This window comes from Anopheles merus, chromosome 2R (genome assembly GCF_017562075.2).
Source record: "Anopheles merus strain MAF chromosome 2R, AmerM5.1, whole genome shotgun sequence".
Lineage (NCBI taxonomy): Eukaryota > Metazoa > Arthropoda > Insecta > Diptera > Culicidae > Anopheles > Anopheles merus.
Window position 1 is genome coordinate 17230826 of NC_054082.1, and position 25956 is coordinate 17256781.

At 44.3% G+C, this 25956-nt stretch overlaps 2 protein-coding genes across 7 annotated transcripts; one reads left to right on the top strand and one right to left on the bottom strand.

The window, feature by feature from the left end:
- The first annotated feature begins 9198 nt into the window (after positions 1 to 9198).
- LOC121590126 (zinc finger protein 879) lies at positions 9199 to 24506 on the top strand. 6 transcript variants are annotated; one of them, XM_041909531.1, is made up of 12 exons: positions 9199 to 9442; positions 19037 to 19112; positions 20913 to 21007; positions 21111 to 21143; positions 21219 to 21257; positions 21349 to 21481; positions 21547 to 21641; positions 21749 to 21838; positions 21928 to 22304; positions 22588 to 23062; positions 23244 to 23450; positions 23971 to 24506. In XM_041909531.1, exons 1-12 carry the CDS (start codon positions 9407 to 9409, stop codon positions 24166 to 24168), a joined length of 1854 nt encoding a protein of 617 aa, XP_041765465.1. In that variant the 5' UTR covers positions 9199 to 9406; the 3' UTR covers positions 24169 to 24506. The 6 variants fall into 6 exon arrangements, with proteins under 6 accessions (XP_041765465.1, XP_041765466.1, XP_041765464.1 ...); XM_041909532.1 differs by lacking the exon at positions 9199 to 9442 and adding an exon at positions 16105 to 16599; XM_041909530.1 differs by lacking the exon at positions 9199 to 9442 and having other exon boundaries at positions 21928 to 21974; positions 22050 to 22304.
- A 445-nt stretch (positions 24507 to 24951) lies between these two features.
- Positions 24952 to 25949, bottom strand: LOC121590205 (protein Vhl). Its single transcript, XM_041909667.1, has 2 exons — positions 25503 to 25949; positions 24952 to 24966 (listed from the first exon to the last, which is right to left on the bottom strand). Exons 1-2 carry the CDS (start codon positions 25947 to 25949, stop codon positions 24952 to 24954), a joined length of 462 nt encoding a protein of 153 aa, XP_041765601.1.
- Between the last annotated feature and the right edge of the window lie 7 nt (positions 25950 to 25956).

Here is a 25956-nt window from a genome sequence, read left to right on the forward strand (position 1 = left end):
AAAATGAGAAGAGGAGTAAAAATAGATTTAAAACTTTGCTAATAAACCTCTGTTTTCCGATTTTAGGCCTATTTACAACGGACTAACAGTTAAGATGCAAACAGAATGTTTTTATAGTACAGGCGCTCCCAGAAATACACAGTTAATGGTTAATAATCTCGTAATTTCCACGCAAAATATCACTACCTTTCGTATAATTTAGCAAGTAGTGGGTGGTTTTAGCCGCCTTATTAATTATTTGATATGATTCTGACTGAATAGAACAATTTTAAACCATTTGAAATGGTTTTTACCATTCGATCAAAAGGGAAATTATTCAACAGTTTCGTGTTCAACATGTTTCTAAGAAAGATTATGAAAAGTGACTAATAGTTTTGTAAGCTTTTGCATTTATCTCTAAAGAATTCCTAAAATTACAATCCTCTAATTAAATCAATCTACCGCATGGAGAGATGCAACTGTGAACGGTAAAATTAAAAAAAAAAACGGTCCATGTGCCTTCACTGCTTATTTAAGCATTACGGTATGACAAATGGTTTTCCACGTGATCCGAACCACGGTGTCCGCACCAGTGTCCCTTGCTGGTGATCGTATCAAGCGAATCCTAATAACTAACAACCCAAAAATTAAATTGAAAAAAAAAACACCTCAATCAAAGCATGCCAGAACAGTTTCGTGCTGCAAAGAATCCGGTTTCAGCGTCAGAAGAAAAACGGGTTTTCTCTAGGCGATAATAATGACCCACAGCAGCACGGATGGTGCAGCAAAACCGGCCGGCCCGGCACGTATGCACCCGTTACTAATGCCCGTCCCCCCGTCGGCCCGTACCTGTCCACGTGCGCACATCTGGTAAAATCTCTGGACCGCTGGACCGGCATGGGGTTGAGAGGACGGTTGGCCGTTGCAAACTAGGCGCATCCCTTTCGCAAACACAGCCACACACACACACACACACACAAATAGACGGGACGCAGAGGTCCAACGGGAAATCTCGGAACCGGTTTTCCCACAATCTCGCTCGAGAGCCCGAGCGGACCGTTATCCTTTGTCCTGCCCAATGGGTCCGTCCATCCAAAACCAGTTTTCGTCCCTTGTCCCTTTTTCCAGGCGGGCAAGAATGGGCAAGAGCTTGAATTTGAATGTGTTATTATGCATGCGTGTGTGTGTTTTTTTACCACTCTCTCTCTCTCTCTCTCTCTCTCTCTCTCTTCTCTCTCTGTCTCCAATTGTTTCATTTGTTTGATGAAATGCAATCTTGCAAACCAGTTTTAACCCTTTCCCGCGGACAATTCCGGGGGGAAAAACTGCGACGAGATTCGTCCCGGGCCCGAGCTTGGGATGACGACCCGGGGACACACAGGCCCACAGGACCGGCAGGCCAGCCTGCCCAACGGTCTGTTCCCTCCGGGCACACGAAACCGGACGAGCAAAGGTCATTGTTTGTCTAATTTATGCAGCCGCCGCGTTAGGACCTCGCGTTAGGACACTGGTCCATCAGAGGAAGCCATTGGGACGCAGCTTCCACGGGAGAGTGGCAGCAATAGGCAACAAAAGAGGGTTCACGGGCCTATCCTAAGCCCGTGGGCCCGGGCAAAAGACATTCACCCAAGAAACTCAACCCACCTTCCCCGGGCCCCAGGCGAACCGTAAAGGTTTTCAAATGGCCAAGCGAAAAGAAAACCCCTGGCCACCCCATCCGAGCTGGCCGAGTATAATGATGAGAAACGTGTCAAACAAATGAATCCTCTTTTTCGCAGGAACATCAAAACAAATGGCAAGAAATTAAAAAAAAAACAGAAAGCAACCCTTCCCTTGGAAGACGGTCGTTGTCTTCTACGGTCCAGCAGAAACAACACAAAAAAAAACTCCCCTTCGTCGGGAGAAAAGGGTTCCGTGCCGTGCGGCACAAGGAGGGAAAATTAAAAAGAAAAAGGGGTTCCAGGGAAAGGAAACGAAACAAAACCAAAACCCAAACCCCTGGCGGTGGCAGCAGCAATGGAAGAGGAAGGAAGAAAGAAGAAGAAAGAAAAAACAACCAGCACGAGGTTTAAGAAGGACCTGAATGCCATGCGCGTACCGTTTCTTCCGTTTCTTCCGGTTGGTCCGAGCAATAAGGGATTGAACGATTCCGGCAAACCAACCGCCACCCGAAATTGGGTGGAAAGGTGGCGGACGCAAAAAACACAAAGCAAAGAAAAGCGCGAGCGTGTAATAGCGAACGCAGCGCAAAAAAAAACAGTACACTCACGCACGCACACACTCACGCACAGCGCTTGGAAGGATACATAAAACGGCCATTCTTACTGTTTGCGTGCGCCTCCACCGTCTTGCGCGCGGGTGACCATTAGCAGCCCCGGGAGTTCGCTTGCCCGCGTTGGAAGGAGGCACTGCTTTCTTCGTTTTGGTTGCGGGCGTTTTTTTGCTTTGTTTCTATGGCTCGCTGTTTTAGTAGGCGGTGATGGAGGCGAACGACCAGAGCAATGCGCACTACGCAAATGAAATGGTTTAAATGAAAAAGAAAGCTTTATTTTTCCTTTTTGACAATGCAAATCAATTTCGCGTTGGCTCAAATTATTGAAATTCTTTTTTTTATTTTATTTAGTTGCTTTGGTTGTTGGTAGGTCAGCAAATAGCAATAAAGAGAGCAAAAGAGAGCAGGAGAGAGAGAGAGAGAGAATGGTCAACTTTGGGTTTTCCCTGGGCACAAGCAGCTTCCAAAACTGTCTTTCGTCATTTTGCACCAAAAAAAAAAAAAAACCCTTGAGATGACTGTGTATTATGAGTGGGAAGGAAACTTGATGTGATAACGATGGGATCCATTCGCTGGGGCTAGTAATGGTGATGTTATGTACTTTAGATAAATAAATGAGTTACAGTTCGATTAAACACAATTAATTTTGCTCAGTGCATTTCGATCAATATAAATTTTATGCTAAACAAATTATACTAAAAATTATAAAGTAATATTATTGATCAAAATGATCGGTACTGTCATTTACTCCTCGGCTCGATACCGTGTAGTTGATCGTATTAATCAAACAACTTATTTTTCTCACACTTATACAGCGTGTTGTAGGTGTTTAGATTGCGCCGTCATCATCGAAAAGCTTAAAACAATTTGTAACGTTTGGCCGAGAAATTTAAATAAATAAGAGAAACTTATTTTCATACTTTTACACTTTGTTTTATGTTATTAAATAATACTGAGTATAGTTTGTTTACAAAGAGATACTTTTTTTGTTGTTTTTATAACTAATTTTAACAATAATTTCTAAAGTGATAAAATTTTGTATTGGTTCTTTGATAGTTCAAAGTGTCTCGCGAGAATTTTAACACTGCTGCGTACATCAAAAGCGGCAAAAAGACGATAAGTATACAGTCTGTTCCCGAGTTGCGCGGTTACTGTGTTCCGAAGACATCAGCGTTACTTACTAAACCCGCGAATGATGAATGTTGCGATGTTTAGCCCAACTATATACTTACTAAATGAAATAAACAAATAAATCAGTTAATTAATGAATAGATCTACTACCGCATATGAACAATTTAGATGAAATTGGTTGAATGTGAACGTTACGTTAATTATTTGAATAAAATCGTTATTATTTGTTGTGCTAAGAATGGGTTTAATGTACTATCAATTATAATTTCCAAAAAAATAAGGAATAACTCTAAATCAGCCTAAGTGGAGAATCGCGCATCTCGGCAGCAGACTGTAGTTTAATGGATTTGTGCTATATTTGTCCTTTTTTTGTGGCTGTTCCTTCAACCAGGATTCGCATTTTCTTATCATTTTGAATATTTTAATGATAAACTGATATTTTGTTTTATTCCAGTTGTTGACCTACGCAGTCGTGCTTGTTTTCCCATTGTCTGCGAAATGAACATTGATTGAAATGGACAATGGTGGACAATACCTTCGCTTAGGGACACCAAACTGTCAAGGTTTGCTAGGCTTGCTAGACTCACGAAAAGAAAAAAAAACGATAACGGAAAACAAAAATGAATTCATAGTTTTTAAATTGTATTTAATGACCAAGCAGCTCCGATCAGCAATCAAGCGCGGCCGTCAGTGTTAATAATTAATGCCGGTGCGCTTTAATGGAGCGTACTTTTCAATTACACTTTCCTTGCAAATGAATTTTAACTACATTCCTTCCCAAGAAGAGGGCTAGCGACAGTAAGTGTGAGAAATGTTTGTTTTCACGCAATTGTTGAAAAATTGTTACTTTATTAACTTATTCATTCCATTGTACAGTAAATTAACCGCAATATAAGTATTTATTGAAATTAATGCATTAATTTGTGTTCGAAAATAGATTATTGTTGTGTGAAATTTGTAGTATATTGTTTTCAGCAAACCAGTTTCATTTATATTACTCAACTCAACCACACACACACACACACACACAGTCATCAAGTTCCTTTTAAAATATTAGATAAAACAATTTCGCGCTCTAAATATCCCAAAATGACGCCCGGCCGTTCGTACAGCAGTTTTTTTCCCCTCCCTTCCCTTTTCTACACGCACCACCGTACGACCGCTCCTCCTCATAAAGCATTCTTATTTCGCATCTCGATCAATCTCTCCCCACCACCCACTCCACCACCACCCTATCGAAATGCTCAAGAAAAGTCCGTGCTTCCAAGATGAACGCGAAGCAGCGGAACAAAAAAAGGGTTGGAAAATTTTATTCAAATTTACTTTTTTACTCCTCCTCCTCCTTCTTCTCCTCCTTTCTTCGTCTCTTGCTTTCCTTCCCTTTCCCCCATCCGTTCCTTTTTCGCTTTCGGTATTTGGAAACACGGGGAAGCCTGCAAACGATTGGACATTCGTTTGTTGTATGAGGGGTGTGTGGGGGTGTGGGAGTGAAGGAGATGCCGGTAGAAGAAAGGTTGAGAAGATGGGGGGGGGGTGAGGGAAATCAGAATCGTGACTTTCGAAACCGTCCTACCAATACCACCGAACCGCTCCCAGCGAACGGCGAAACAATGATAGCATTTCGTCCAGAAAGCCCGCCAAATGATGTTTGGAGAAAATGATGGTTGTTAATCGGACATTGGGAGGCAAAAAACACCCCCCCCCTCCCTTTTCCTCTCCCCCTCCTCACACCATCACAGCTTCCCGCCTTAACAGCAGCAGCGGAACGAATCGGGTGGTGGTGGTGGCTGGTGACGAGGTGAAACCCCCGCTTTCTTCCTCCGGCCTTGGCCGAACCTGCGCTTCATCCCACTTCAAATAAAAGGGCACAAGAAAACAAGGTACTTTGTCCTGCGGGAGTAGTGGGGGAGGGGGGGGATGATGAAGGAAAAAAAGGTAAATGGCAAGCCTGAAAGAAAAGAAAAATTGCTCGAATCAATCTTGCACTGTTCTGGTGATGATAATGGTGGTCGTGGTGGTGGTGAGTTGGAGAGGGTGAAATTTAAAGGAAAAACTCGGCACACTATGTACTACCGCTGCTTGGCGGCCATCGAAAGTACGCGGCGCAGCGTAGCGCCGGGCTCTATGTAATGGGGGAAAAAGGGCGCGCGCGAATGAAAGGAATGAATTAATGAGATAAAAAGAACGCGACCGCTGCTCCCTTCCCTTCCACCCCTTCCACCCCTCTCCCCCGAAAGGGCGACCGGGATGCGGGACAGCCATTTGTGCACAACGGTGGACGGCAGGCGGAGGGTGGCAGACCGGCGGCGCCACGAGACACTTAATTTCAGTGGAAAAAGAAAAAGGGGTTGGAAAAATTAAACACAAAAAAGTGAGCGAAGAAAAAGACCGAAAATTTGAATAATGAAAAACTTTTTCCGAACGCTGCTGCGTGCGTGTGTACGGGTGCTCTGCCATGGTGATGGTGGACGGCCACCATCGCCTACTACAGGGAAGATGTTTACTCGTTGTGGGAGAAGGGGGGGGGGTAGGGAGGGAGTTAAGGAAGGGAAGCGATGATGCGAACGATCTTGAAATTCAATATCGCACGAATGCCAAACAACTGGATGGCCTGTGTCCTTGCCTGTGTCCATCGCGGTGGCGGGGCCAGGGAGAAAGTTGAGAAAATTGTGGAATCATGTCGCTGTAGAAAGTTTTGCACTGTACGAGAGAGAGCAAGAGAGAGAGAGTGAGAGTGAGAGTGGTGGACAAATGCGTTTGGTTGCGTGTTACTCTTGCGTGTGTGCGCGCTTTGAACGTACTTACTGCTCGAGTGTGGTTGTGGTGGTAATTTATCGAGTTGTTTGATTGCGATGCGCCGTTAATTACGCAGCAGTGGTATAAATTGAATTATTCTGTTTTGAGAAAAAATAAAATGGTCTTCTATTTAGATTTATTGTGAAAGTTTGTCGTGTTTCACTGTTCTGTTCTATCTCCAGCCTAAAGCTTGTTTGAATGGAGAAACTGGTTGGGATCAAAGATAGGAGATCATTGTGTGCGTAGGATAAACATAATTGCACTTGAAAAAGGGTGAGTTTTAGAATTGAAAATAAAAAAAAAATAATTATCAAACTACATTAAACACAGTTTCGCTTGTTAGTCGCAATGGTTTGATAATCACATTAACGCCTCTGGACGGAAGATTATCCTACAACGTATCTAAAATGGTTGATCCTGCACTGCTACAAGTTTATTATAAACCAAATGAAAAATAATCATCCAAATACTAGATGATAAGGTTCTGCGCTTGATTCGATACTGTTGGGCTATTGTCTGCACCATTGACACCATTTTTTTTTTTTACTTTTGTTTGTCCTATGACATGAAGGAAAACGATGAAATAGTGCCAACAATTTGAGATTGAATGAATAAATAAGATCTTCTAATACAATGACGTACAGTGGCATGTTTGCCTTCTTAATGTCTTCTCACTCTAATGTATCTCTTCTTCTTCTTCTTTTTTGGCTCATATATCTTTAATATAGCAAAATTGGTTAAAACAGGTGTTTCACCAGAAACGACAGATAGCATTGAGATAAAAAAATAACAACACTCTATTTGATTATTAACACGTTTTTGTTGAAATAGTTTTAAAAAAAGCAAACTTTCCAAAATGCGTTTCCATCATGAACATTATTAGGATCGTGGAATCGCGATGCTGACCTAGAAAGATTTGATAAATTGAGATATTAAGCAATAGACTCTATACTTTTCCCTTTTCGCGGTATGTTTGAATGTGTGAGGCAGGTGGTAATTTTAACGCTCCAAATGGTCAATGAAATACGATGTCATTTTGCAGCTGTTTTGGGACTGGTTTTCCACTCATAATAGTTTCAGTTTGTTAGGGGGAAAATGAAGAAATATTTTCATGTAAGATAAAATAAACTATTTTTATATTAATTGCTCTAAGTTAGTACTTATGACCATTTCCATGATGGTTTCCTCATAATTTATTGAATTCGGTAGATAATAAAAAAATAAATAAATTCGGTACATTAAGCTTAAACCACTGGTTGGCAACGATGACTAACGACCTGCATGTGTCCTTTTAGCTCTGGTTTGCCGAGATTTGCAAAAAATGGTCTATTCACAAGTACATTAAACGATCCTTTTACGAGTTACAGGCAATTCGGAAAATAAGCCATTAATGGGCAATATTTTTAGAATAAAACAAGTTGTTCGCAATGGGGCTACGACAGAAGCAGCTCGAAAGCGCGGACGACTGAGCTTGAACTAATGTCTTTTGTTTATTGTGAATAGAAATCGTTTTCATTTTGATGTAGAATTATTTAATCTGCGATAAAACTTTACAATCAACTCAAACATGTACGTTGCATCCTACGCGTAGAGCTAGATTTAAAACATCAATACGGATTGGAGGTCGTGCACATTATCCTTTATCCATCGAACCACCCATAATTCTCTCAAATAGATACAAAAAATAAAATATTTTTGTCATAAAATGTGATTTACTGATTTAAGGATAAGCATTAGATATATTTTCAATTGACAAAAGAGTTACCCAACCCATCCAAGTCACTAATCAACCATTTCCAAAGTAATCGGGATGATTTTTGTGATAAAACGAAATTAAAAACATGCTGTATGTTTATTTGAGCATTAGATTGCCATTTCAATTGTGGTAACAGCCAATGCTTCTGCCTTCTAAAAGCCACGTTGCATATGTCCCTTTACAACACTGTCCCGGTACGCAACTGAAACGCAACCGAAGGAAACGAAGTTAATGCCCATATCATCAAAGCCTGCAAACTGCACACAATCTATTCACCTTTCTGCATTAGCATACCGAAGCACCCGTCGCCATCGTACCTCGCTTTTGTGAGGCTTTTGCAATTTAAACAACTTTCCAAACCCGCCGAAAGTATGCGAACAGCAGCAGCAGCATCCTCGCGAACGACCAACGACATCCGGCAAATGGCGCTTGTTTAAAACAACGTCGGCGGGCGGTTTTGTTTTGACTTTTCGCAGCAAAACCCCTGCCCTGACAGGTTTTTTGCTTGCAGCTCTATTCTTTTCTCTCGAGCCTGCACAGCACTGCACTCGCTGGCGGTGCAACGGTGCATCGGGATTGCTTCACGGAAATGATGCACCATGCACACCAGTGAGAGAGCTCATCATCCCACCCGCCCGGGTCCGCCATTGCGCTCGGTTTGCGTGTACGCATACGGCCGCCATTTCGAGCTCATTTGCGACCGCCGAACGAACGAACGATGCAACAACACCAACACCCTCCCTCTCTGCAAAGCGCTCTGCACTCCCTCGGTGGTGGGTTGGCGGGCGTGCAAAAGCAGAAAGGGACACACACACACACACACCGCTCGAGGACAGCGTAAACGCAGCATCGTCACGACTGCAAGGGTGAGATGCATTTCCATTTGCGCGCTGCATCTACACCGCGTGCTGGCCCGACGCGCTAACCCCTTGCGTAGTACTTCCCCCTTGCGCGTTCCATGCGGCCTTATACACAGCACAAACACAGAGCGAGAGAGAGAGAGTGCGCGCATTGGAAAGGGGTGACCCTTCGGGATCCGCTGTGCTTAGACCGATTTACATAAGCGAAATTCAAAGTGTAAACCCTTATGCTGGACCTTCAACCGGCTCCGCCCGTTGCCCTCTGCAACACACCACTGTATCGTTTCATCGTGTGTGTGTGTGTATGTGGTTGTCGGTTGGTCGGTCGGTCCATTCCATGTGTGTCGTGGTCAGGCGGCATGTCGTACACGACAACAAGAAGCCTCTGAAGGTCAGCGTGCGGAATTAGTCCACTCGAACGGTGGCAAAAGGTAGGACGCGTTCTTTAGCTTCCTCAAGGTTCTACTGGGTACTCCAATGCATCCGTGTAAAGTGCAATGCGGAACGGTGTAACAGTGTAATAGCGAAAACTCCACAGACTCCTAGGATCCAGCTTCTTCAAATTTGTTTGTGAAAAAAAACCTCGATTTTTCATCTCGGAACGATCCGCAAATGATCGAAGACGATCACCGACGACAGCTAGAAATAGTAAATCTTACACTTTTACTGAATGTGTTTTTTTAAGTATTATGTTCCCTGCCTGAACTGCTTGTGTTTGTGTGTCTTTGCGTTGTTTAAATCTATATTACAACAATGTTACTTGGTTTTTGTAAATTATTGCTACAATTGTTTGTGTGAGCGTGTGTTTATTGTTTAATGACTTTACAGTCTTCCCTTACCTCTATGCGTGGTGCCTATGTATCCCGCGTGCGTGATTAGTGACTTGTGCGATTGTTGAAGCCAGAACGTAACGTTAAAGGCAGGAAAAATTTAAACAACGCACCACCAAAAGGTGGTTTGTTTGAATGCGTGCTGCAAATGTCGAAGTGTTTGCAAACGGAGGAGCGTGTTTAATGTTGTGCACCGCGCGCCCGAACAGTTTTTGTTTTTTCATATCTCTGCGGTGGTGTTGTTTAAAAGAAGCTACATTAGGCAAGCATTTAAGTGGAAAGGAGTTTTGATGTTAGTGTATTGCATTTATTTAAACTGTACGTTTGTTGTGTAAAATATTCCTGTTGCGGCATTTCTACGCAAAAGATGAAAATATTATCTTAAGTAATACACGTCCAACAGTAAGACTTTGATATGAAACATTGATTAGATATAGTACATCGTGAATATTTCAAAGAATTTTTTGTTGTTAATTATTAACACATTTTTTACATATAAATGCTGAAATATTACGAATAATGCATGAAAAATAGGTAATTTAATTCCTCAATGAATAAACTCAAATGAAACTACTTCTATATGTTTTTATCCGTATCTAATTATTTTTATATCATCGTTTGTTTGCAACATTTGTTGTTTTGTTGCAAGTTCGTTATGGAAATAACAAAAATTATTTATAAATATATGTTAGTTTGATGCAAGATAATGTCTATCAACAAGAATACTAAATTACCTTTCATTTGGTGCATTATACATAACAAATCAGGATATTTTTAAAGAAATATATATTACCAAAATATCATACCCCCTTTACCCTCTGTTACCGTCAGAGGTACCGTTTTTTTTTCTTTAAATAGTCAATTGCTACATTTTATAGTTACACATTAATCGAAAAAGTGTATTTCCTACTTAACCTTAAGTATAAACATCTTTTCATCTTGTAAAGAAAAGGTTTCATATCACTTCTCACGTATACAGCCTACATTTTTCCAAAGTTTAATGCAATAATGATTTCAAAAGAATCAATTAAAAATAAGGCTCTACTAGCGTACACAACGAAAACCTTCACCTGGTACTCTGCATCTATTAATTATTAAAAATTAATAGTTTTTCTATTCAGAAGGAATAGCTTCGGCCGTTTTGCTTGCCAAAAAATATTAATTTAAATTCTTTTGCAATTTAAATTAATATTTTTGGTAGGCAAAACGGCCGTAGCTATTCCTTCTGAATAGAAAAACTAACAACAATATATACATTTGAAGAAGACTATTTGGTGAAGAAAATTTACTGCTGCGACACGAAGAAATAGTGACTGCGATGCGTTACCAAAACGAGTTATTAACTATATTTATGTTATTAATCATTTAATTTATGTTAATTTTTATTCAATTGTATTTTACGTGAATATAATTATCTTTTGTAAATACTTTTTTTCAATCAGAAATATACGTTACATTATGATTTAAAGCTAAATCAATTCGTTTTGTTTTATTTTTGCGTCACAACTTTCCTTATTTACTTTATATAATTTGCATTTTCTTCGTTTTATTGTTCAGTTTTTAGCCCTTCTCATTTGTTTACATAAAGCCTCACAAAGTAAAAGAAAAAAAAGGTTCCGCTCCTTCCACTGACGTAATATCTCAAACTTATCAGGAGGGCCGGGAGAAAAAGAACTCTCCCGACGACACAGAGACGATAATCGTCTGTAATCGAAATGTGCCCCTCCAACCAAGCAACCACACCACCGGTCGATGATCGATGTGCTGAAGAAACCCCTGCTGCGGAGGTGGTGGGTGGGTTTTTTTTAAACTGAACTGTGATAGCCTAAGGGCCAGCTACGATGGAAGCCGGTTTGAAAGTGTGCGTGTGCCTTTGTGTCTGTGTGTCTGGTGAGGCTATCCTGCTGAAGTGGCCATCATCAACCTTCGGAAAAGACTTTTCTTCCTTCCCAGTGCCACCCTAACCCATCGTTGCGCGCAAACCCTGCTCCGCTTATATACCGACCGGGGAAAAGAAAGTGAAAACTGTGCAACACAACCACACAGACACTACCGTAGCGTAGCCCCAACATAGCACATAGCCCGTAGCTGGACGGAAAAGAAGAAAAAAAAAAGAATACAAAGCAAAACAAAAAGAAAAGGAAACGGTTGCGCTAAAGAAACTGGAGCATATAGGTACCATTTTCAATATACAGAGATAACGACGGCCTGGACATTTAAATTGATAACAACGCCTCCGGCTGGCTGGGCTGGGTGATTGTGGGAGGGCGGGGGTACGATGGGCAAGAGCAAGGCTAACTTGATGAAAGAAACAACAACAACAACAACGGCGAAAACAAAAAACTCATTTCCATTTCAAGACGGAACCGCCGAAGACGAGTCGAAGAAAGCAAACCCGAACCCAGTGAGTGGACCAGCGAATGTGGTGAGTTGATGGTTGGGATGTGAAAGGGTTGAAGAAGAAGAAAAAACAAGAGCAAGTGAAAAAGAAAACCACGACTCGTCATAGAAAAAAAGAGAGCGCGAGAGAGAGAGCATCCACAGCATCCATCTAGAGTAGGCCATCCAGTGAAGGACGCAGATCGCACCAACGCACAACACACACACATACAAAAACAAAACAAAACCCAAGCAAAAAATGGCCAAGAAATGTTCGCGAACGAACCGAAACAAAAACAAAAAAAAAAGGTACCGCCAAAGTCCAACAAACTGGCGGAGCAATAAGAGGAGCTCGAGGAAAAGCAAAATCATCCCTCCAATGGCGAAAGGGTTTCGCCGTTTGGCAAAGAAAAGAAGCCGCACTTTGCCGCGTTGTTGCTGCTGGGCCTCCAAGATGGAGCCGTTCTTTGTTTCTTTTGGGTTGATGATAGCCCTGCCACAGCAATAACAAAAAAAAAGAAGCAAGAGGTAAGACGAAAGGAGAAGGAGTCAGCGAGGCGGGGTAAATTAATGGCGAAGGCGAAGGCCACCCCGTGCGAAACAGTGAAGCGCCCGGAAAAACAATCCCAAACTCGAATTCGTCTTAACTTCGGTGGCCATGAGGGGAGGTGGGAGGGAGTGAACATAAAGGGGGGGGAGAGTGGGGGAGAGAGAAGAACAAAAAGAAAGGGGGAAAAGGACAGCAGTAGGGGGTTCGTCGTTTGTTCTTTTTTTTTAAATAATAACGGAAAAAACAGGAACGGATTGATTGAGCAGGCTGAGGAAAAAGGGAACACAGCAGCAGGCTGTGTAGCGGGCGAGTGAAAAAGATGATGGCTGACAGAAGAAGGATGATGGGCGGTTGAGGAGGGAAGGGGAGCGGGTGGTTGATTAGTACCTTGGAAGATAAAAATAAGGGGAGCGAGTGGGCATCATTTTCATATTTTTCTGTTTTTTTCCTCAATCATCCTCCCTCTCCCCCCCCCCTTACTCCCCCTCTCCATCACCCTCCCACCCAGTGGAGATTTATTTCCAACCGCGAAAACGGGAGTTCCTCTCTGTTGCCGCGAGCCTGACGCATTCGGCAAAGAAAACTTCCATTTTCTTTTTTCCTCTAAGCCATCGTCCGAGATAATAACCTCACTCCTTCCTCGACACCTCTTCCCACCCACCGTCAGCATCCCAAGCGACCACTACCAACGCAACACGCACAGGACAGAAGGTCTCCTCCCTCTCTGGCCCGACGCCGTGCTGCGCTGCGAGCGAAGAAAACGGCACCCACCCTATGCCACCACCCCTTTCAATGTCGTTCGCTGTGCGTGTGTGTGTGTGTGTGTATGTGTTGAGTTTTCCTTTTTTTTATTGTTGTTTCGTTCCAAGTTTGTTAATAATTCTCTTCTCCGGTCGCCCTATCGGTTTTATTTCGCTTCTTCAATTTCAGCCCTCCGCGCCGCACGCCACCTCAACCACCGAAAGCAGCGCGAGAGAGCGACAGAGATAGAACAAGGGGGTGAACAAAAAAAAAAAAGAATACGTAAAATCCTACGCACCTCGCAGCTCCCGTGTGGTTGGTCGATTCCGTGGGCCGGTGTCGGTGTTTGCGTGGCGTTTTTTTGTTTTTTTATTCCTTCTTCCTTCTGGTCCCTTCCCACCCGTTTCTGCCAAAAACCCACCCCAAATTCGCTCACTTCCCACCCCATTTCTCAGCAGCAAATGGCGGCCAGCATGGCGGTGGAGTGCGCATATATATGTATTTTTTTTAATGTTTTATTTTTTCACCGCCTCCCCCAGCATCGAGGTCTCGTTTTCTTGTGCTATTTCATTTTATATTTTTCCCTCCTGTTACTTTTTTTGCTGTTTTGCTTCTGTGTCTTCAGCCCTACTCAAAAAGCGCGCACCACACACACACACACACACACACACACCGGCAGAGCCGATGTAGACGGTGCCAAAGATAGGTCTCCTTTCCCTTTTTTGGGGGCGAAAAATTTATAGTCACTTTTGTTTTCACGATAAGGGAGTGTTGTTCCCCGCAATTCAGCTCCACCATTTTTTCCCCTTCCCCATGGCCGCCTTCCGTGTGCTTGAAAGAAGCAAAAGATGAGCGCAAAAAAAACGTGCCAATTCGACCAAACCAGCGAAGGCGAAAGACGGTTGGACGATTTTGTGTTAAAAGAGGATAGATGCAAAAGGAGCGAACGAGACGGACGATTTGTAAGTGTGAAGAAAAAGGGATAGGTCAGTAGAGGTTGGGAGAGGAGGGAGGCAATGGGGGCGGTAGAAGTTAAGGGCGAGCAGCGAAGAAAAGTGAGCTCCGCTTCTCGAGAAGAACGAACGAGAGAGAGAGAGAGACGTTTCCTTTTTAAACGCCTTTCGTCTTGCTCTCTATCGCACTATTGCTTTCTCGTGCTACCTCTCTCTCTCTCTCACACACACACAGCTATGTGGCGTGAGTCCTTTTTACCCCCTCACAAACAGCAACGCTTTTCTTGGAAGCGCGGCCTCCTTCGCCCTGCAAGGAGCGACGTTGGCCACCTCTGCCTTACGGTGGCGGTGGCTTTCTTCGATTGTGTGCGTGTGTTTTTTTTGGAGATCGTGCAGTTCAGTGTGTTTGTGTGTGAGTGTGAGGGGTGTATTTTTTTTTTTTAAATATTATTACTGCTCCCTATTCTCACACTCACAGCCGCCACTGTTTGCCCCGGCCGCAATATTATTGTATTTGGCTGGACGGATTGTTCTTCACAACTCCTACTCCTCCCTTGCGCGTTCCTTCCACCATTCCACTCGCCATCCTGGGGGCTTCAAGGCAAGAAGGAAATCTTTACGTAAGAAAGGGTGAAAAAGGAGGAAGCGGCGGGCGGTTGGGAGGTGGTTTTGTCATGTATATATTTTTATTACGCTCGTTTTTGGCGCATCAGCCCGCCGGAGGGCCGCCCGCCATGGAGGCGCCTGATCCGCGACGCACACAGACACACTCCGTTGGGCCATTTTGTGGACGAACGCGCCCGTAAAGTGTGAAAATTGTTTACTGCTACAGCCGTGTAAGAATGTAAGATTGTTGCAAAGACAGAGCGAGAGAGAGAGAGAGAGAGAGTGAGAGGGAGAGAAAGAAAAGTGAAGCAAAGCGAAGGAAAACAAATATAAAAATGACAATTAGAAGAAAAAAAACGTGCCGAAAGGGTTGAAACACCAAACATGCAGGGACATTAAAAGATTCTGTATGACTGTGTGTGTGTGAGTGCATTGTTTTAATTTTAAACCTCTACTCCTTGCATCGAATGGCCAAGGAATTATTTCGAAAGGGTTAGGAAGGGAAACCACCCTTCCGAAAGGGGTAGAAAAAAGTAATTTCCAGTGGACAGGGAGGATGCTGCGTGGCCACCATACAACGGAATAAGAAAATTGTATGTGTGTGTGTGTGTGCGCATTATTTTTGTTGTTGTTGTTGTTGTTGCTTTTCCTTCCCCTTTCATCATTTTCGTACGGTTCTTGCAACCTCGCACCCTCGCCAGATCACCCCATAAACCACCCCCTTTCACCCTCCTCCCCCTGCTGTTCAGCCCACTGGTCGCGTGCTAGCCTTCTTGGATCGCTTTTGCTTTTGTTTTTCTCCCGGGACAGGCACGAGTTTTTTGTTGTTGTTTTTTTTTTTGGTGTATTGCTTTGCTCTGTCTCTCACCGGGTTCGCTATCTTCACGGTATGCGTCTTAAGTAAATAAGAAGACGACGCTAATGGTGATATATACAACATTTTCGCGTCGCTCGCCACCCTCCATTTGCCAGCCCGTCCGTTTTAAAAGCCGTCCTGCCTCTTGCGCCGAATGGTTTTTCCTCAGGACGACGACGACGACGACTACGATCGTCGACCCAAGGGTTGTCCTTTCCCCGGTGCAGGGAAATGATTGTGTGTGTGTGTGTGCGGGACGCTTCCTGCGCTGTGTTGTAAAGGCGTGTTTCTGTGTGTGCGAGCTGGCGGGGGAAGGGAATGAAAGGGCCCTCCAGTTCGGTATTTTCGGCGTGTGTCTTGGTGAATTTCGGGGCCACCCTCGCAAGCGCCCCGGTCGGGTCGCGCGCGCATTCGGGTCGGTGTCGGTGGTACAGGTTGGAAGATTTTTAAAATTTTGATGAATTCTCAGTCTTATTATTCAATTTGCCAGCAGCGGTAGTACAGGCAGCAGCACTAGCACTAGCAGCACCAGCAGCAGCACTGCGTCTTGAGTCGGTCAGTCAGTTTAACGCGCTTTCTCGGTGACCGAGGAAGCTGGTTCGGGGCGCGCTGTTGGGCTGGTGGGGAGCACATTTCTCCATCACCCTTCGAAGCTTGTGACCCGAGTGCAGTGGCAAAAGTTTTTCAATTATCCAACGTTTAGAGGTGTTTTAATAATTAATACAAATCGGTCTACCGTCGCGCCGGTGTGACTCGCGCGCGCGATTCGGGCGCAAGGAAGCTGGGAAATCTTAATAACAGGCCGATTAAAAAGTGATTAGTCTACGGTGCAATTTGCCTGTGATTGACTAGCCGGAAGCTTGCCGTGATCGAATAGCTCTTCTTTTTGGGTATCTAAATGCACTTATCTGCATGCGTTTGTTTCATTGTGTGTGTGTGTGTTCTTTTTAATTTTTTTTGTGAAATTGTGTGTTTCAATTATAAAAATATTTGTATTTTTCCCCCTTATCTTATCATACCTTTCAATGAGTTATAAACGTGTGCGAACTGTGTTAAATAATGTTAATCGCAAAACAACTGGAGCAACAAAAGAACAATCTCAAAAATCCGGTGTGCCATCAAACCAATGCCGTACTTTATGGACAATAAATCGTGTGTGTGTGTGTGCGCTCACGACAAAACACCCGCAAACACTCAAAAAGCCCAACCGCTCGCCGGAGAGCCGCAACGGAACATTACAAAACACATCCCGTACCCCGATTCATTACATACATTCCGTGGTTCGTGTTTAATTCTTCTCCCCTGTGCCGGTGCGGGTGATGGTGGTGGTGGTGGTGGTGGAAAAACTCTTCTATTCCAACTCCTCCACCTTCCTGAAGCTCCCCTGCACCTCCCCGCTCGAGCACACTATGCCCTGTCTCGCTCACTTGCGCAACAATGAAGAGCGAACGTTGCCAGGAGCGTGGAAAAAAGTTAAACAACCTTCATTTAAACAACCGTCATATGATAACTGCAGACCCAACACCCGCTATCCTCCTTCCCCACACCATCGGGTTTTCTCGCTTCTTATTCTTCCCCTCATCCCCCTCATCCCCCCCCCCACGACACAACATCTTTTACCCAAAAAAACGGTACGGCAAAGGAGCAACGGTGCTCGGGTCGGGTTCCTTTTTCATTAGGAATGAAGGAACGTGGGGAAGGGTCGAAGACGCAAAAGACGCGTGTGGTGGCATCGCAGTAAAAGGCGGCTATGTGGCGCCATGTTCATCTCACACGGAACTCTTACTTGTGGAAAGTATACAGCGGCACAGGTGTGTGTGTGTGTGTGTGTGTGTGTGTGTGTGTGTGTGTGTGTGTGTGTGTGTGTGTGTGTGTGTGTGTGTGTGTTTGTGTGTGTGTGTGTGTGTGGGACACAGGAGGAGAGAGTCTTGACTTTCGGACACGTGGAGCAAAGGGGAGTCTTAAAACGGCGCCACGTAAAGTGTCTTTTTGTGTTTGTGTTTTTTTTTCTATGTTTGCTTGCCCCCAACGCAGAAGGAGAGCGAAAAGTGAGCAAATTTTTCATTAAACAACACTACCAATGCAATGCTTTGTGCTTTGTGGAGAAAACTGGAGTCAATGAACGGAGCCATAGGTGTGCATGTGTGCTTTTTGTATATTCCACGGTTGATAGGACACTTGAAAAAGGAACTAAATATGTTAGAAATTGAACTAAAAACTAATAGTAACTTGCACAGATCGCCATCATTCGAACCATAATACACGCTACACACACTCACACACGCTACTGTCACGCCGTCCAACCGTCCTAGCGTCACTAATGTCCCAAAACAGTAAAACATCCCCCATCGACAACAGGTTCGTTCGTGTGTCGGGGGAAAAACTTCCACAGCAGATGATTGCACCAGTAGCAGCAGCAGCAGCAGTAGGCATTGAAATCATCAATGAACGTAATGTTTGCTGGAGCCTGCAGCTTGGTGTGCGCAAAAACGAGCCCGCGCCGTATGATACGCCAGAAGCAACCAGTCAGAAATAGCTTCCGCAAATCGGCCAGCGCCAAGGAACGGTGGCGTAGAGTCAGGGCTTGCCGCGTGTTCCGTGTGTTGGTAGCGCACACACATATGCTCAGTGTATGCGTGTATGCATACATAGGATTGCGCTTTTCCTTCGGTGGACGATCGGCTATATACGGCCCCGGTTTGGGTTGGTGGCGCGCGCGGTGGCTTGCAGCATGAAATGCCATGCCGAACGAGCGCACCGTGCGTCGGGTCGGGTTTTTCGCGCGCGCACCATGTGCTCCGACGGCAGCCTGGCAGAGGCTATGTATTCTCCAGCTCCAAATCCGAACATCTGTATCGGTGTGTGAGTGTGTGGATGTATGTATGTTGGGGGCATACCGGCATACCGAGGGGATTGGAAAAGTTTATCAAAATAACACACAACCCCAACCCCTCTCTCCCACCCACCTTGCGTGTTGCATGCTCCCGGTGGCGGAAAACTGTTTTGGAAACTACTTGTTGTTGCTGGCTGCTGGCAGCGCACGTTTCTATTAAACAACGGTTTGGCACTTCCGCTTTGCCCATGCTCACGCGGCACGCAGCCAGCTATGATTTTGCTTTTTCGGTTTCATAATTCATTTCCGCATACAATCATTACAATCGTCATGCATTTCTCACAAAATACCTTTTTCTGTTTATCGTCCTGTTTTTGTGTGTGTTTCTCGTTCGTCCTGTTTGCTTTCTCCGATTTCCTTCTGTTGGTTGTCTCTCCCATACTAATACTCTCTACAATACTAATCGCAAACGGTTGTTTAATTTTAACTTAAAGGACAACAGGAACATTGAATGCTCTTATATGGACATTGACACTCTATATCTACAACTCCTTCTTTTGCTGAAGCAAGGTAAGGTAAGTATCGTAAAGCCTCCGACGGGGAACATCAGTCTACAGCTTCATTATTACTTTTCACCCGACTGATTGCTAACGGTTTCAAACTTTCCTATCGATAGGAAGTTCGTTGAAGGTTTTTTGGGTTAGGTTAGTCCATTTTGGTTTAGTTTTTTCGACTTCGAGTTTGGATTGATAGATAGTCTAATCAGTAACTGAACCATTTTATGCTCTGTGCAAAATGGATGAATTGTAATAGCATTTCAATGTACAACGCTTTAATTGGATTGCCAAAAATGTGGTTTTACAATTCAGATGCTACATAATTGTTGAAAAATTAACCAAATTTCTTATTAAGAGGTCGGTTGACTTCTTAATGCTTCTCTTTCGCGAAATGGCAATCAAGTTCAGTTTTAGTCATTCAAAAACCTCAATATTGTAATATTGTAAGCCAAAGTACTCAGTCCATATGAAATTACATCCATAGGTAAAATGGAAGTAAAATTGCTTCTGTTATAGTTTCAAAACGTTCTTACTTGTTTACTTGAAGTTAAACTCTACGTGGCGTAACGTTCTATGCGAACATGCCCAGCCTATACAGGATTTCGAGACTTAATTCATTACCACGCATCCTGATAGTAATTCCTTACTACGAGGGAACAACCAATTCTAGGCTTGACCCTATGTCGGGCATGTTGTTAAGTCGTACAAATTGACGACTGTGCCACGGAACCGCTCCAAAGATTGAAGCAAAACTATCACGTTTAATAATTCACAGAATTTTCGATAACAGAAATGTGGTTTTGTGTTCGTGTAACTTTAAACACGGAGTTCGTTAAACGAGTCTATTCGAAATTCTCATTTAATAGAGCAATGCCTGGAAGCTTTATAGGTTTTTAACACGACCCCGCATCGAACACGTTTCGATGATGAATGATTCAAAATTCAAAATGTTTAGCCATTGTCGCATCCTTCTGTGCCCACTGTGCGTTTGTCTGGACTGAGGCTGTGCTCTAGCAAATATCGCGCTGCGTAAAAAATAATATCTAAAAAAATATCAGAACATATTGAACTTTCATACATTTTTCCTCTGTGTGTTTGTGGAGCTAGTTAACTGTGAACTAAAACAAATTGTTAGACACTGTAATTAATTCAAAAGATCATAAATAAACCATCATCATACACCACGCTAAGACCGCACACCAATGCCGGAGGGATATTTTCGATGAAATTCCGCAGCCAAAAAAAACCCTCCGCGCCGTTTTGACAGCCCGTTAAACATAGAAAAAATATCCCAAAGTAAAGAGAGAGGAAAAAAATTATCGGTGTAAAATACGCTTTGCCCACTGTCAAACATTTTTTTTCATTACAATTGTGTTTACTTAAGAACAAATCGCTTGCATCGCTAGAAAAAAACACACACAAAAACAACAATTCGACGGTAGCGAAAATGCTTTGCTAGGCACGGTACGGCAGGTAATTCCACACAAACTCACATCCAGTGCGTAGCTAATGGACAGGGCCAGACAGGCACGGGCACTGAAAATGGTTCTCGGCTTCAGTTGTGAACAAGAGAGAGTGGCCACACACACTCCAAGGAACTAGGGGGGAGGGCGAAGATATTTATAGCAGCAAACCCGAAACGAAACAACGGGCTTTCAGAACACACCATTTCTACGGCAGCGCAGTGCAAGCCAGATTAAACACGGAATTGCATCTCGGTTCTTTTCTTTCTCCGCTTTGCAGTACTCACCGCGAACGCCGCCCCCGTTGGCCCGAACACGGCCGTATTTATTGAATCGTGTACGTTTTAAAGGAATCTCCAAAGGGATGATGCCCAACTTCTACGATGGCTCCCGTCCCACGATGGTACCCACCGGCTCCAACCTGCCGGTGCTGCTGGGCAATACCGTGAGTAGTGTTTAGGGCAGCGTGCACACATCCACACAGCGCAGTTGGTCCTGAATTGGTTCATTATTATTTACGTGAATCCTTTCTTCTCCTCCTCCAACAGGTCAATCAAGGGGATCCAAACTCGAAGAAGCTGGTAAGTTGTGAAGCAACAATATGAGTGCGAAAGCTTGTTTGTAATACGTTTCCATTGGTTTCATCCTCGTCACAGGCACACTTCGATCTCGAGGCAACTCTGCAGACCATCGATGTAAGCAGCTTGGTTTTGAACGGCCGTTAAGGATCATCCTGGTTAAACATCGTTTAGCTAATCTGTATGCGTGTGCTTGCTCATATTACAGAACGAAGTGCTCGATGGTGAGGAAGGAAGCTGCCCAATCTGCAACAAGACTTTCAGCCGGAAAACATCCTTGCTCAATCACATCCGGAATCACTCGGCGGAGAAGAAATATGTGTGCGAGTTTTGCCAAAAAGGTAGGAACGACTCAGTTAAAGTTTTTTAAAACGAGATTGCTTACGAGACTTTGGATGTTCGGTAGGTTTCACCCAGCAAGCTAATCTGCGCAACCACGTTCGCATACACACCAACGAACGACCATACGTGTGCGTCGACTGTGGAAAAGCCTTTACTCAGGTGAGTGTTCGTTTATAGAAAACGATGGCGTGGTCAGAATCAGAATTTAAAGTATATTTTTATGTTCTGAATTTCACCCCCCCCCCCCCCCCCCCGCTACTCTGTAGATTACCAATCTGAACAACCATCGACGATTGCATACGGGCGAAAGACCGTACGTTTGTATAGAATCAAACTGTGGCCGCTCTTTTGCTCAGGTAAGAGAGAAACCCTTGAGAAGCCAGCCAATGTGGTGGACGAAAGTCACAGTAATAAAACGACCTCCCCCCTTTTGTCCCCATTGCAGGTCACAAACTTAAACAACCACATGAAAACGCACCACAAAACCACCCTGTACGTATGCAATCAGTGTCCGCGCAAGTTTAGCCAAGTTACTCAATTGAACCTTCATTTAATTACCAACCACAGTTCGACTAGAGGGTTTTTCTGTCCGCAGTGCCCCGATAAGTCGTTCAAGCAGCAGTCGCATCTGCAGCAGCACATGAAAATTCACGGGACCAATTTCGGCTACTCGTGCACCAAGTGTGAGGAAAAGTTTATACAAGAGTCGCACCTGCTGCTGCACATGAAGCAGCACGGCGATTACGCCTGCACCATGTGCTCGATGACATTTAACGACGAGGTGCTGTTGAAGAAGCACGTGCAGAGGCACGTCGACGGGAGGTAAGAAGGCTAGGCGGCGGCGGCGACGGAGGCCGGACCCCCGGACGTGCCGGTTTTCCACTCGGTCCGCGTCAGCAGCTCGGCGGCTTCTCTGCGGTGTTGCCTTTCCCAAGCGTTGCGTTGCGTCGTGATTCGTGTTCGTCGTTGTACGGCAGTTTCAACCTCATCAGCAATCGATTAAAGAGAAATTCCCCATTTTTTCGAGGGGAGCACGTAGCTCTTTCCACAACCAATGTTCTTAATCAGTTTTTGTACTGTTTTTTTTTTCTTCACACACTCCCAGATACCTAACCTGCCCGGTGATTAGCTGTAGCGAAGGTTTCACCATGAAGAACCACCTCACGAAGCACATGCAGATGCACCATCCCGCCGTCGATCTCAAGAAGCTGGGCGCTCTGCCCGACGGAAACAAGGCGCCGAAGCACTTCTGCCACTACCACAACTGCAACGATTCGTTCGACACGGCGGACGGGTTGAGCAATCATTTGCGGATGGCGCACGGGTTACCGATCGCCCTTCCACTGTCACTGCCGGTGGACGACAAGAAGCTGATCCAGCACGGGCTGCACGGACTGAACGGGGGGATCGAAACGCCACCGCCACCGTCGGTGCCACCGCATCTGCTGCACTCGCAGCTGCATCCCGCCGCCTCGGTGATGAATGCCAGCTTCCAGTCATATCAGAACCAGATCAACCAGGCCAACCAGCAGCTGGCGAACAGCAACGGCAACGGGGACGGCAAGCTAAAGGTTCTATCCGTGAGTTGGTTAGCTTTTGTCCCGTTTTTTAGTTTTGCATGCTCGCTTTGCACGTACTTCGTCCCTTGCTCCTTTTTCGTTTGCTGTCCCTATCGTTTACTACACAGCCCTTTCATGGCGGCATATCAGACAAGTAATGTTGGTTTTTTGTTTGTTTTTTTTTCACGCCTCTGCGGTGCAGGTATCCGATTTGCTCAATATAAGCGAGCAGTTGAATCAACAGCAACAACAAGTGCAATCACATCAGCAGCAGCAGCAGCAGCAACAACAACAACAACAGCAACAACAACATCTACATCAACAGCAGCAGCAACAGCAGCAGCAGCAACTACACTTACAGCAACGACCAGACATGGCCATGAAAGTCGACATCGATCAAAACCTTGACGTAAAGCGCAAATCCGAATAAATAGTTTTATCTTATTTTGCTAACCTTTTTCTTATGTTTCATTTACTTTCGGAAATAATTTAATAACACACCCACTACAAGGGTTTTTGTTGCCTTTCTTTCCTGCTTGTTTGCAAATTAGTTACCTAGTGCGCTGCTTTTGTTTATAAGTGGGGGATCCTTCCTTTCTTTCCTCTGTCTTCTCTTATTGTTGTGTTTTTGTTCGATTATTGAATTAGTTGTTTTCTTTAACTGCTCTTCTAGAAAACCTGTGCTTTAAAGATCATTCAGCTACTGCTTAAATGATCTTTTTGCATAAAGTTTTTAGTTTTGCTTTTTTCATATGTTGTTGATTCGTTTCTTTGCCTGTTATTTCATCTTCCTACATTTCATCGGTCCACCTGTGTGTTTGTGTGTGTATGATTTTCTGTTCTTTCCTGCTTTTTAAAACCTTGTTTTTTTCCTACTGAGCTTACATCCATTGTAACAAAACAAAATCCCCATCGTTCTCTTTCCGCAGGACAAAATGAGCAATTTCAATAGAATTAAGACGGAGCTGCAGGCCAACATGCTGGCCCAGACGCAAAACCTGTTCGGCATCTCGAACACGCTGAACAACACCTTCAACGTGCAGCCGAAGCTGATCTGCACCTACTGCTATAACGTCTTCAAGACGCCCCAAACCTTGTCGCGGCACATTGAGAAGTTCCACAGCTAAAAGGGGACCGAACCGAGGTGTGCTGTGTGCACCGGGGAAATGGGCGAAGAAGCAAAAAAAAAAGCAAAAGTCAAGTGTGTCGGTAATGATTACGAATTCCGACACGGTTCTTGTGAAGCTCTCATGCGCCATATAGAAAGCATAGCAGCTGGAAGCATGCCTTCGAAACGCAAATCACTTGAAAAGTGGTTTGGAAAGCATTTCAGTCGCGTACCGCATATTATGAGTAGGATTATGTTTTAGTATACGTTCAGCCAGGATCGGATAGGGCCAATGTGCTGCTCGGTACATCTATCTAGCAAGTCACAAACCCAATGGTCGTTTTAGTCTATGGAAAACAAAAAACAAAACGGTAAAGCATTATGTTGTACAAAATGTAATAAACCCGCGATAGTCGAACAGATAAGATATAGTATTCGTATAAAGAGAAATAGAGAGAGAGAGAGAGATGGGATGACGGATACATTGAACCGGTGTCAAGAGATCCTTTCCCCGACGATTCAGGCGACATTTATGTAGGGCAGAAAGTTAGAAATATTTCGACGGCACATCATTAAGAATAGTAACGGACAATTGTGGGATGTTGCGAATGGAAAAGCGACTACAAAAAAGAGTACAAAATGAACAAACAATTTTTAATGGACACTATTAGGCAAACCACACAAAAATATATCAACATACACACTCAAACACATATGCACACAAGCACAACGTGCGCTTCCGCAGCCGGAAGTGTGCGTAAAGTGTGTGCGGCAAGTGTATGAGAAATAGGTTCTATTTCAGTTAGATATGGTGTACCTATTGCCAGTAGAGAAAAAAAACCTTTTAAACATGATAGTAGCGATCATTTGTTGTTAGAGAAAAGAAAATGAAAGCGGAAAGGAAACAGTAAAGAAGCTCTAGCATATTGTGCACCCCAATTTTTGTGAATGTATGTATTCCAATCGTCTCGGAATCGGTCGTTAAATAAAATGAATAAGAAAGTATGATGATAGTTCTCGCGGCTGTTCCGGTCGCAACCGGTAAGTTTTGATTAGTTGGCGCAACCGGTGCTGCGTTCGTCGTGCTACAGCAACGCTAAATGTAGAGTGAAGCATGTTAATGTCACGGTTAATGTGTAAACCCGGACACCACGCGCAAAAAGAAAAGGGGCAATATACCTAGTTGTGTGCAATGCAAAAACAATAAATGGAACATGATCATTTCAAAATCGGCGTGGTTACTTACGGCGTGGAGTTTTTCAATGTTCGTTTCTTTCTCTCCCTTTCTCGAACAATCTGATCGATGCGCGGAAGGACTGCTGCCAGTGGTTAGTGTTTTCATTTTTTCCTTACTTTATTGTTTCGCTTCTCCGCCAGGTCCTGCTTGAGCACGCGTGGTATCTCCAGTTCGTGCAGTGCACTTTCCTCCTTGTCCGCTAGCAGGGCCACGATGCGCCACAGACAGTTGTCCATCAGTGTGCGCACGGGAAAGTGAATGTTCACTTCCTTTCTCGTCAGCCGCCCGGCACTGTTGAAGTTGGTGTACCACGGTTCGGGCAGGTAGACGGGCTGGTGCCGTACGTGCATCCGCTCGCCCGACTGCCGGTCCTTGAACACCCACGGGTGCGTAACGTACGTGTTAACCATGCAGCCCGTCTTCGGTTTGAGCGTCGTGTAGTGGATGAACCGGGAGGAGTAGTTCACCCAGTACACGTCCACCGTCCGCTCGGTGGTGTTGCGAAACAGCAAAAACGACCGCAGCACCGAATGTTCCGATCTCAGGTTTGGGTCATGCTCCATGCTCGCC